The sequence below is a fragment of the Panthera pardus genome, unplaced genomic scaffold (genome assembly GCF_024362965.1).
Source record: "Panthera pardus isolate Hobbes unplaced genomic scaffold, ASM2436296v1 HiC_scaffold_24, whole genome shotgun sequence".
Classification (NCBI taxonomy): Eukaryota; Metazoa; Chordata; class Mammalia; order Carnivora; family Felidae; genus Panthera; species Panthera pardus.
In genome coordinates, this window is record NW_026526810.1 from 40,470,100 (window position 1) to 40,482,305 (window position 12,206).

The following is a 12,206-nucleotide window of genomic DNA, read 5'->3' on the forward strand; positions in this document are numbered from 1 at the left end:
GCAATGACTCCTGCTCAACCTGTAAGTTTTCTGTTGCAGAGAGAGTTTAGCCTGAACAGTAAGTAGGATGAGGAAGAAGATGTAGATTTCAACTGCCGTTCTTAAGATTTTTGTAGTCTTTATCAAGTCTTTATACTTCAGTTTTCTCATATTATTAAAATGGAGATTTAATTTTTCTTTTTTAATGCATTTATTTTCCAGGCCTGGAGTCAGCCATCAGGAGATATAATTTTAATTCTCACTCTACTTTAGTGAGGGATTTTTCAGGCACAAATAAAATAAATAAAATGAAAGTGCATTATGAACTTTATAAAAAAATTTTTTTTAATGTTTATTTACTTTTGAGAGAGGCACACACACAGCATTGAGTACGGAAGGGGCAGAAAGAGGAAGACACAGAATCTGAAGCAGGCTCTAGGCTCTGAGCTGTCAGCACAGAGCCCAATGTGGGGCTCAAACTCATGAACTGTGAGATCATGACCTGAGCCGAAGTTGGATGCCTAACCACCTGAGCCACCCACATGCCCCAAACTTTAAAGGATTTGACACCAGTTGGTGTGAATGATAATATGTGTTTTATGTTCAGTAGTATGATTGACTACTCTGCAGTGATCATGGATATTTGGAGAAGATTGGATTTGAGCTTGTTCTTGAAAGGATTTTTACTGGCAGAGAGAGAACTGTTCAGAATAGGAAACAACACAAGCCAAAGACAACAGGAATAAATAAGTTGAAGGGTCAGAATTTAAAACTCCTAAATGCAGAGTGATTTTATTATATTAAAAATTTCTTATAGTAAAACAGTCTGTTTTTACTCTCCAGCCTGTTATGTAAGCAGATGCATAATTAAAATATCAGCATTCATTGGCTTTTCAAGTAACCTAACCATTTCACAAGAATGCTATTGTGATTGCAAAAATCTTTTCCAGGTACCCATATTATAGCCATAATGATGTGCCTTGAAGATGGGAAGAAAATCATTTTTATGTTATTTCACAGGATGAACAGAGGAGCCAACTAATATAATATTCTTTATTTTTCTGGCATGTTTCCCCATATTAAAAAGCTGATAGGTGAATCTATTAGAATAATTTTTTTCCTCTAAAGTAAGATACAGAATAATTTCATTAGTAATGATAACAGCTACCATTTATTATTGAATGCTTTCTATGTGCCATATATTGTATGGGTACTTTTTAAAAGTAAGTTAAGATACAAAATATTTTTTTAGTAATGATAATAGTTGTCATTTATTATTGAATGCTTTCAGTGTGTCAGATATTGTGTTGGGTGCTTTAAATATATTATCTTATTTGATCTTAAAACAGCTCTGTAAAATAAGGCATTATAACTCTTATTTTACAAAAGAGGATACTGAGGCTAAGAGAAGTTAATTGAATAAACCAAGAATACATAGCTAGTCAGTGACAGAGCCTCGATTTGAACTTATACTTTCTGACTTAAAACCCTGGAGTATTTCTAATATATTTACTTTACTGCTCCTACTTACAGTGTACAGTTGAGAGAATGAAAATATGGTGTGCAGTTTTAGAATGCTTATTACCATGTACAGTTGAATGTTATTTTCAAAAACAGCTTTTGCCTGGCCTGATTATATAGCCTAAATATCCCCATTTCTCTTGCTAATGCTCTGAATAAGGCTTTCAGGTGATGGTTTTCAAACTGTTTTTAGGAGTAAAATTCCTATGCAAAAAAAATTTTATTCAGAAGCCTAATAAATAAAATATACAAGAATTTCTCTGTTAGACATACCCTCTATATTCCCTAAAATGAGCCTTTTAGGCTCTGGGAACATAATTTGAAAACCTTTATGCTAACACTCCTTCCATTATGAGTCCTTTCATATTTTACCCTTGATCTTAGCCAAAAGGCCAACAAGCCATGGGCCCTTTCATATGAATGAGTGAAGTATTATCGTTTAAGATTAGTTTTTCTACTTTGTACTTAGGAATTTTCCTCAAGTTTTTTTTTTTTTTCTTTTAAGTGTATTTATTTATTTTGAGAGGTGGGGGTGGTGCACAGAGAGAGAGAATCCCAAGCAGGCTCCACACTGTCAGCGCAGAGCTCCCATGTGGGGCTCCAACCCATGAACCGAGATCATGATCTGAGGGAAATCAAATCAGACACTTAACCAACTGAGCCACCCAGGCACTCCTCTTTTTTTTTCCTTTATGTTCATTTGTTTTGTTTCTTAAATTCCACATATGAGTGAAATCATAGCGTATTTGTCTTTTTCTGACTGACTTATTTTGCTTAGCAGAATACTCTCGCTCCATTTATGCTGTTGTAAATGGCAAGATTTCATTTTTTTATTCTTTTTTTTTTAATGTCTATTTATTTATTAGAGAGAGAGAGAGAGTGCATTAGCAGGGGAAGGGCAGAGAGAGAGGGAGACAGAGAATCCCAGTCAGGCTCTGGGCTGATGTGGGGCTCGATCTCATGACCCGGGAGATCATGACCTAAACTAAAATCAAGTCAGACGCTTAATGGACTGAGCCACCCAGGTGCCCAAAGATTTTATTCTTTTTTAATATCTGAGTAGTATTATATTACACACACACACACACACACACACACACACACACACACCACATCTTCTTTATCCATTTATCAGTCTATGGACATTTGGGTTCCTCCAGATTTGGGCTATTGTTGATAATGATGCTATAAACATTAGCATGCATGCATCCCTTCAAATCAGTATTTTTGTATCCATTGGGTAAATACCTACTAGTACAATTGCTGGATGGTAGTGTAGTTATTTTTAACTTTTTGAGGAACCTTCATACTGTTTTCTGCAGTGGCTGCACCAGTTTGCATTACCACCAACAGTGTATAAGGGTTCCTTTTTCACTGCATCCTTGCCAACACCTGTTGTTTCCTCTGTTAATTTTAGCCATTCTGACTGGTGTGAGATGATATCTCATTGTATTTTTGATTTGTGTTTCCCTGATGATGAGTGATATTAATAAGCATCTTTTCATGTGTCTGTTGGCCATCTGTATGTCTTCTTTGGACAAATGACTATTCATGTCTTCTGCCCATTTTTTAGTGGGATGATTTGTTTTTGGATGTTGAGTTTGAGAAGTTCTTTATAGATTTTATATACTAATTCTTTATCAGATATGTCATCTGCAAACATCATCTCCCATTTCATAGGTTGCCTTTTAGTTTTGTTGATTGTTTCCTTTGCTGTGCAGAAGCTTTTTATTTTGATGATATCCCAATAATTTATTTTTGCTTTTGTTTCCCTGACCTCAGGAGACCTATCTAGAAAGAAGTTACTATGGCCAGAGTCAAAGAGGTTACTGCCTGTGTTCTCCTCTAGGATTTTGATGGTTTCCTATCTCACATTTAGGTCTTTTATCCAGTCTGAATTTATTTTTGTGTATGGTGTAAGAAAGTGGTCCAGTTTCATTCTTTTGTGTGTTGCTGTCCAGTTTTCCCAGCACCATTTGTTGAAGAGACTCTCTTTTTCCTATTAGATATTCTTCCCTGCTTTGTCAAAGGTTAATTGACCGTATAATTGTGGGTTTATTTCTGGGTTTTCTGTTCTGTTTCATTGATCTGTATGTCTCTTTTTGTGCCACTACTATGCTGTTTTGATCGCTACAACTTTGTATTATAACTTGAAGTTTGGAATTGTGATGCTTGTAGCTTTGCTTTTCTTTTTCAAGATTGCTTTGGCTATTTAAGGTCTTTTGTGGTTCCATACAAATTTTAGGATTGTTTGTTCTAGCTCTGAAAAATGTTGTTGGTACTTTGATAGGGATTGCATTGAATGTGTAGATTGCTTTGGGTAATATACACATTTTAACAGTATTTGTTGTTCCAATACATGAACATGGAATTTTTTTTTATTTCTTGGTGTTATCTTCCGTTTCTTTCATCAATGTTTTGTAATTTTCAGCATATAGATCTTTTACCTCTTTGGTTAGGTTTATTCTTAGGTATCTTATTGTTTTTGGTGCAGTTATAAATGGAGTTGATTTCTCGATTTCTCCTTCTGCTGCTTCATTACTGGTGTATAGGAATGCAACAGTTTTCTCTACATTCATTTTTTATTGAATTTGTGTATCAGTTCTAGCAGTTTTTTGGTGGAGTCTTTTGTGTTTTCTGTACACAGTATCATGTCATCTACAAATAGTGAAAGTTTGACTTCTTCCTTGCTAATTTGGACTTCCATTATTTCTTTGTGTTTTCTGATTGCTGTGCTTAGAACTTCCATTACTATGTTAAATGAAAGTGGTGAGAGTGGGCATCCTTGTCTTACTCCTGACTGTAGAGGAAAAGCTCTCCGTTTTTCCCCGTTGAGGATGATGCTAGCTGTGGGATTTTTGTATGTGACCTTTACTATGTTAAAGTATGTTTCTTCTAAACTGACTTTGTTGAGGTTTTTATCCTGAATGAATATTGTACTTTGTGAACTTTTCTCTGCAGCTATTGAGAGGATCATATGGTTCTTTTCTTTTATTAATGTGGTGTATCACATTGGTTTACAAATATTGAACCACGCTTGCATCCCAGGAATACGTCCCACTTGATTGTTGTGAATGATTCTTTTAATGTACTGTTGGATTTGATTTGCTAGTACTTTATTGAGAATTTTTGCATCCATGTTCATCAGGGATATTAGTCTGTGGTTCTCTTTTGTCGTGCAGTCTTTGTCTGGTTTTGCTATCAGGGTAATGCTGGCATCATAGAATAAATTTGGAAGTTTTCCTTTTGTTTCTGTTTTTTGGAATAATTTGAGAAGAATAGGTATTAACTCTTCTTTATATGTTTGGTAAAATTCCCCTGTGAAGGCATCTGGCCCTGGACTTTGTTGGGAAATTTTTGATTGCTGATTCAATTTCTTTGCTAGTTATTGGTCTGTTTAAGTTTTCTATTTCTTCTTCTGTTTTGGTAGTTTATATGTTTCTAGGAATTTATCCATTTCTTCCATGTTGTTTTTTGGCATATAGTTTTTCATAATATTTTCTTATAATTGTTTGTATTTCTGTGGTATTGGTTGTTATTTCTCCTTTCTTGTTTGTGATTTATTTGAGTCTTTTTTCTTTGATAAGTCTGACTAGAGGTTTATCAATTTCATTGATTTTTTTTTTTTTTTTCAGTGAACCAGGTACTGGTTTCATTGATCTGTTCAAATATTTTTTTTAGTTTCTTTATCATTTATTTCTGCTCTGATGATTATTTCTCTTCTGCTGGCTTTTGGTTTCGTTTGTTGTTCTTTTTCTAGCTCCTTTAGGTATAAGGTTAGGTTGTTTATTTGAGACTTTTCTTGCTTCTTAAGGTAGGCCAGACTTCCCTCTTTTTTAAACTAAGTTTATTTTTTTTTAATGTCTTTTTTTTGGGGGAGGGGATGTGGGGGAAGAGAGATAATTCCAAGCAGGCTCTGCACTGTTAGTGCAGAGTCTGATGTAGGGTTCAATCTCAAGAACTGTGAGTATGACCTGAGCTGAATTTAGAATTGGATGCTTAACTGACTGAGCCACCCAGGAGCCAGTGTAAACTTCCCTCTTATGACCAGTTTTGGTACATTCCAGAGGTTTTAGACCATTGTGTTTTCATTTTCATTTGTTCGCTTGTATTTTTTGTATTTGCTTTTGGATTTCCTCGTTGACCCATTCGTTGTTCAGTGGCATGTATTTGAGGTCTTCCCAAATTTTTTTTTGTAGTTCACCTTAAGTTTCATAGCATTGTAATCAGAATATACGCCTGATATGATCTCAGTCTTTTTGTACTGGTTGAGGCCTGATTTGTGACCTAGTATGTGATCTGTTTTGGAGAATGTCCCTTGTACAGTTGAAAAGAATGTGTATTCTGCTTTAGGACGAAATGTTCTCAATATGTGTGTTAAGTCCATCTGGTTCAGTGTGACATTCAAAGCCCTTGTTTCCTTGTTGATTTTCTGCTTAGATGATCTGTCCATTGATGTAAGTGGGTGTTAAAAATCTCCTACAATTATCGTATTATTATTAGTTCCTTTATGTTATTAATTGTTTTATATATTTGGGTATCTCCATGTTGGGGTAATAAATATTTACAATTGTTAGACTTTCTTGTTGGATAGTCCCTTTTATTCTGTTGTGCCCTTCTTCATCTCATGTTATAGCCTGTGTTTTAAAACCAAATTTGTTTGATATAAGTATTGCTCTTCTGGCTTTCTTTTGATGTTCTTTTGCATGATAAATATTTCTCCATCCTTTCACTTTCAAACTACCAGTGTCTGGGTCTAAAATGAGTTTCTTTAGGCAGTATTTAGTAGGGTCTTGCTATTATTTATTTATTAAAAAAAATTTTTTTTAAATGTTTACTTATTTTTTGAGAGACAGACAGCATGAGGGGGTAGGAGCAGACAGAGAGGGAGAGACAAAATCCGAAGCAGGCTCCATGCTACGAGCTGTCAGCACAGAGCCCAATGCGGGGTTCAAACTCATGAACTGTGAGATCATGACCTGAGCTAAAATCAGACGCTTAACCAACTGAGCCACACAGGAACCCCTATTTATTATTTTTTTAATAAACATTTTTAAATGTTTGTTTATTTTTGAGAGAGAGCACAAGATGGGGAGGGGCAGAGAGGGAGGGGGACAGAAGATTTGAAGCAGGCTTTTACACTGACAGCAGAGAGCTCAATTTGGGGCTTGAAATCACAAATTGTGAGAACATGATCTGAGCCAAAGTTGGACACTTAATTGACTAAGCCACCCAGATGCCCCTATTTTTTAAAATGTTTTTATCATTTTAGAGATTGTACATGAGTGCGGAGAGGGGCAGAGGAAGAGAGAAAATATCTTACTCCACACTCAGTGTGGAGCCTAATGCAGGGCTCAATCCCCTGACCCTGGATGACCTGTGCTGAAATCAAGAGTTGGACATTCAACTGACTGAGCCACCCAGGCACCCCAGTACCTTTTTTTTTTTTTTTTTAACCCATTCTGACACCCTATGTCTTTTGTTTGTGGAGTATTTAGTCCATTTACATTTAGAGTAATTATTAATAGGTATATATTTAGTAGCAGTGTATTACTTGTTTTGTCATTGTTTATGGAGATTTTCTCTGTTCCTTCCTTGTCTTTGTCACTTTTAGTCTTTCTTTTCCACTTGAAAAGTCCCTTTTTAATATTTTTTGCAGGGCTGTTTTAGTGGTCACGAACTCCTGTTTTTATTTGTCTGGGAAACTCTTTATCTCTCCTATTCTGAATGATAGCTTTGCTGGGTAAAGTGTTCTTGGCTGCGGATTTTTCCCATTTAGCACTTTGAATATATCATGCCACTCCCTTTTGGCTTGTCAAGTTTCTATGGAGAGATGTGAAGCTAGACTTATGGATCTTCCCTTGTAAGGTAGGGACTTTTTGTGTTGCTGCTTTTAGGATTTTTTTTTTTTTTTTGGCTATATTTTACAAATTTGATTACAATATGTCTTGATGTTGACCTGCTTTTATTGATTTTGATGGTAGTTCTTTGTGCTTCCTGGATCTGGATGTCTCTTTCCTTCCCCAGATAAGGGAAGTTTTCAGCTGTTATTTTCTCAAATAAATTTTCTCCCCCCTTTTCTCTCTCCTTCTGGGATTCCTATAATATGAATGTTATGATGTTTGATGGAGTCACTAAGTTCCTAAGTCTATTCTCATGTTCCATAATTCTTTCTTTCTGTCTTTTGTACAGCTTCATTATTTTCTATTATTTTATCTTCTGTATCACTTATTTGTTCCTCTGCTTCTTCCATCCATGTGTTCTCTGCATCCAGTTTGTTTCAGTTTGTTTTCAGATTGCAATTATCATTTCTGACTGATTGTTTTTTAACAGTTTTATCTCAGGTAAGGGTCTCCCTTTTTTCAAGCTCAGCAAGTATTGTATGATTGTTGCTTTAAATTTTCTATCAGGGATATTATATCTATTTTGATTGAATTTCTGGCCATGACTTTTTGTTGTTTCATTTGGGATTAAATCCTCTGTTGTGGCATTTTATCTAGGTCTCTGTCTTCTGTGTGTTAGAAAAGCCTGTTATATTTCCTGTTTCTGAGACTAATGGCTTTATGAAGAAGAGGTCATATAGTGTTCAGAGCTTGGCGCCTCAGGGAGTGTCTCTGGTGTGTGTTGTGTGCACTTCACTGCTGTGTTTTGGCTAGTATGTCCTTTAGGCCAATCATCTTCAGAGGTTCTGTTTGCTTGCAGTGAGCATTGTTTGGACCTGGAACAGAGTTTGGTGAGTTTTAACTACTTCCTCTAGAACTGAAGCCTTGCAGAACTGTCTGGCCAGGGGACGTGATGTTTGCGGGGTTTCTGCTGGTCTTCTGGGTAAACGGCCGACTGCACTGGTACTGAAGCATGCTTGCCCAAGAAGGGAAGTCCCACCAGAGTGCTGGGGGGCGGTGCAGGGCATGGTGTAAGCAGGTTAGGCAGTCAGTGTAGGCACTATGCTGTTTACTGCAGGTGGTTTATGCTGACACTTGGGGAGAGAAATGGTGCCAGCGTGCTCTCTTGTCCCCAGAGAGGGGTCTCCGTGCTTGCTCCTATCAGGGAAGCACTCTCAAAAGAGCAGGTAGTTTCCCTTCTTGTGTCCCAGGCATCTTTCAGATTGCCATTTTCATGCTGTCTGTCCCTGGGTTGCTTGTCTGCCAGGAGCAGTGCAGTGTACTTAGGGCTCTAGCCCAGCCAACCCTTCTGACTTCTAAAACTCCAAACTTTAGGGATGTGGTGTGGGCATGGCCTGTGCTGGCCTTCTGGCAAAAGGTCTTGTTGCCCTGGGACTGATGTGGGTTTGACCAAGAACGGCAGTTGCCAGAGGCCAAGGTGCACAGGGTAGGCAGCCAGTGTTGGGTCCAAGCTTCCCTTGGCAGGTGGCTCTGTGCCTATGCTGAGGGGCAGGGTAGGGAAATAGCGCTCCCAGTTCTTTTGGCCCGTGAGAGGTGCCTCTCCAAATGCTACCTCTCTCAGATGCGCCCCACAAGTGAACAGTTGCCCCACTGTGTGCCTTGGGCATTCCTCAGATGTCACTGTCTTCCCCAGATTTGTTTGCCTGCCTTCTCGTCAAGCCTGCTGACCTTTAAAACTCCTGTCTTCAAGCTCTGCTGATTGCATAGGAAAATCCGCCTGTCTCCTTTTCCCGGCCAATGGCTTTGGGGAAGTGTTTTTGTGCATTCCCCTGTGTGTTCTTTTCTTTTTCTTTCTTTCTCCCTCCCCTCTCTTTCTCATCTCTCCACCACCAGAGCTCCCTCCCCTCTGCAGCACCTGCAGTCCATTTCTCCCCCAAAGTGTCTGTGCTTCCTACCTACCTAGATGTGTGGCCTCTTCTCTCCCTCTAGTTGTGGTGTTTGTTCTGTCAGTCCTCAGGTCAATTTCTTGAGTATTCAGAATGATGCTATAGTTACCTAGTTGTGTTCAAGGGACAAGAGGAGCCTAGAGTCCTACTATGCTGCCATTTTAGTTCCTCACCCAAAAGTTAAATTACTTTTTAAAAAATTTCGAATATAATTGAATACAGTGTTATATTAGTTTCAGGGGTATAATATAATGATTCAAAAATTCTATATGTTACTCAGTACTCTTCATGATAAGTGTACTTTTAATCCTCTTCACCTATTTCACCCATTTCCCATCCACCTGCCTGCTGGCTACTACCAGTTTGTTCTTTATGTTTAAGAGTCTGGGTTATTTCTTTCTCTCCTTTTTTTCTTTATGCATTTGTTTTGTTTCTTAAATTACACATATGAATAAAATCATATGGTGTTTGTCTTTCTCTGAGTTATTTCACTATAGCATTGTACCCTCTAGGTCCATCTCTGTTGTTGCAAAAGTTCAGATTTCATTCTTTTTTATGGCTAATATTCCATATACATCACATTTTCTTTATCCATTCATCTGTGGATGGATGCTTGGGTTTCTTTTATATTTTGGTTATTGTAAATAATGCTGCAATAAACATACATCTTTTTGAATTTATGTTTTTGTATTCTTTGAGTAAATACCCAGTAGTGGAATTACTGGATAATACAGTAATTATATTTTTAGTTTTTTGAGGAACCTTTACACTGTTTTCCAAAGTGGCTGCACTGGCTTGCATTCCTACCAATGCATGAGGGTTCCTTTTCTTCCACATCCTCATCAACACTTGTTATTTCTTGTCTTTTTGATTTTAGCCATTCTGACAGGTGTGAGATGATTTCTCATTGTGGTTTTGATTTGCATTTCACTGATGATTAGTGTTGGTGAACATCTTTTCATGCGTCTGTTGGTCATCTGTATGTCTGCTTTGGAGAAATGTCTGTTCATCTCTTCTGCCCATTTTTAATTGCGTTATTATTTTTTTTTTTGCTGTTGAGTTGTATAAGTTATTTGTAAATTTTGGATATTAACTCCCTATTGGATGTATCATTTGAAAATATCTTTTCCCATTCTGTAGATTGCCTCTTTGTTTTGTTGATGGTTTCCTTTGCTGTGCAAAAGTCTTTAATTTTGGTGTAGTCTCAGTAGTTTAATTTTGCTCTTGTTTGCCTTGCCAGAGGAGACCTATCTAGAAAAATATTTCTATGGCTGATTTCAAAGAGATTATTGCCCATGTTTTCTTGTAGAAATTTTATGGTTTCAGATCTTTCATTTAGGTCTTTATTCCATTTTGAGTTTATTTTTGTGTATGGTGTAATAAAGTAATCCAGTTTCATTCTGCATGTTAACTGTCCAGTTTTCCCAACATCATTTGTTGAAGAGACTTTTTCAAACCATTGTATATTCTTGCCTTCTTTGTTGTAGATTCATTGACCGTATAATTGTGGGTTTATTTGTGGGCTCTCTGTTTTGTTGTACTGATCTGTGTGTCTGTTTTTGTGCCAGTACCATACTGTTTTATTACTACAGCTTTGTAGTATATCTTAAAATCTGGGATTGTGATGCCTCCAGTTTTGTTCTTCTTTTTTAAGATTTCCATTTGGTACACCCCTGACTTTTCATCACATAAATTTTTATCATTATTTATTGTCATTTGAATGATAGGATCACTCAATTGTATTACATTTAATTTAGCTCCAAAGTAATTTTATTTAGTTGTAGGAAACATGCTACAGTGTTTAAAAATACTTTTCCCACTTATTTAACTCATTGTAGGTATGAATGAAAGTTCGTTTTTATCAAAACGTCCTTCTACTTCTGAAGTAAACAGCGTTAATCCAAAAAAACCTAAGCCCAGTGATGGTGTTTCTGGAATAAATTCTTCAGCTGTATTTCCTTCAGTTAAGTCTCTTTCAGTGACATCTCCCCAGGCTACATCATCAAAAGGTAAATGTGAAATGTGGCGTATAAAAAAGAAATTATAGTATTTATATATAAATTTTAGAAATCGTAAATTTCCTGACTATTTTTAGTGGTTAAAGTTATAAAAGATGAATTTTGAATTACATATGTTTTGAATTTATTTTAGGTACAAATACCTCATCAAATCAATCTAAAAATGGAACACCTTTTCCAAGAGCTTGTCCAAAGTGCAATATTCATTTTAATCTTTTGGATCCTTTGAAAAATCACATGAAGGTAAAAATTTTTCAAAATTTAATTTTAAAAAGGTTTGCAAATCCCTAAAGTATTGATTTATAGTAAATAATGCTTTGTCCAGATATTTAATGAAAAAAATCTTGTCATAGTGGTATTTCCATATAACTTTGGCAAAGATTTATATTCATAATGATTATCTTCATATAAGATTTTTAAATTTCCTCTGAATCATCAATTTTTTTTTAAATTTTTTTTTTTAATTTTTTTTTTAACGTTTTTTATTTATTTTTGAGACAGAGAGAGACAGAGCATGAACGGGGGAGGAGCAGAGAGAGAGGGAGACACAGAATCGGAAGCAGGCTCCAGGCTCTGAGCCATCAGCCCAGAGCCCGACGCGGGGCTCGAACTCACAGAGCGCGAGATCTTGACCTGAGCTGAAGTCGGCCGCTTAACCGACTGAGCCACCCAGGCGCCCCTTTTTTAACGTTTATTTATTTTTGAGACAGAGAGAGACAGAGCATGAACGGGGGAGGGTCAGAGAGAGGGAGACACAGAATCTGAAGCAGGCTCCAGGCTCTGAGCTGTCAGCACAGAGCCCGATGGGGGGCTCGAACCCACGGAGTGCGAGATCATGACCTGAGCCGAAGTCAGCCGCTTAACCGACTGATCCACCCAGGCGCCCCTGAATCATCAAA

At 36.9% G+C, this 12,206-nt stretch overlaps 1 protein-coding gene across 15 annotated transcripts in view; it reads left to right on the top strand.

The window, feature by feature from the left end:
- ZNF280D (zinc finger protein 280D) overlaps nt 1-12,206 on the top strand; it is a 319,813-nt gene that overhangs the window by 200,172 nt on the left and 107,435 nt on the right. For all 15 annotated transcript variants that reach the window (XR_008417077.1, XM_019442008.2, XM_053889035.1 and 12 more), the window contains 2 exons: nt 11,128-11,298; nt 11,441-11,550. Coding sequence is in view for 14 of the 15 variants with exons in the window: in XM_019442008.2 (XP_019297553.2) it covers nt 11,128-11,298; nt 11,441-11,550 (281 nt within the window). In the remaining variant the exon portion in view is untranslated. The remainder of the gene's footprint in view (nt 1-11,127; nt 11,299-11,440; nt 11,551-12,206) is intronic.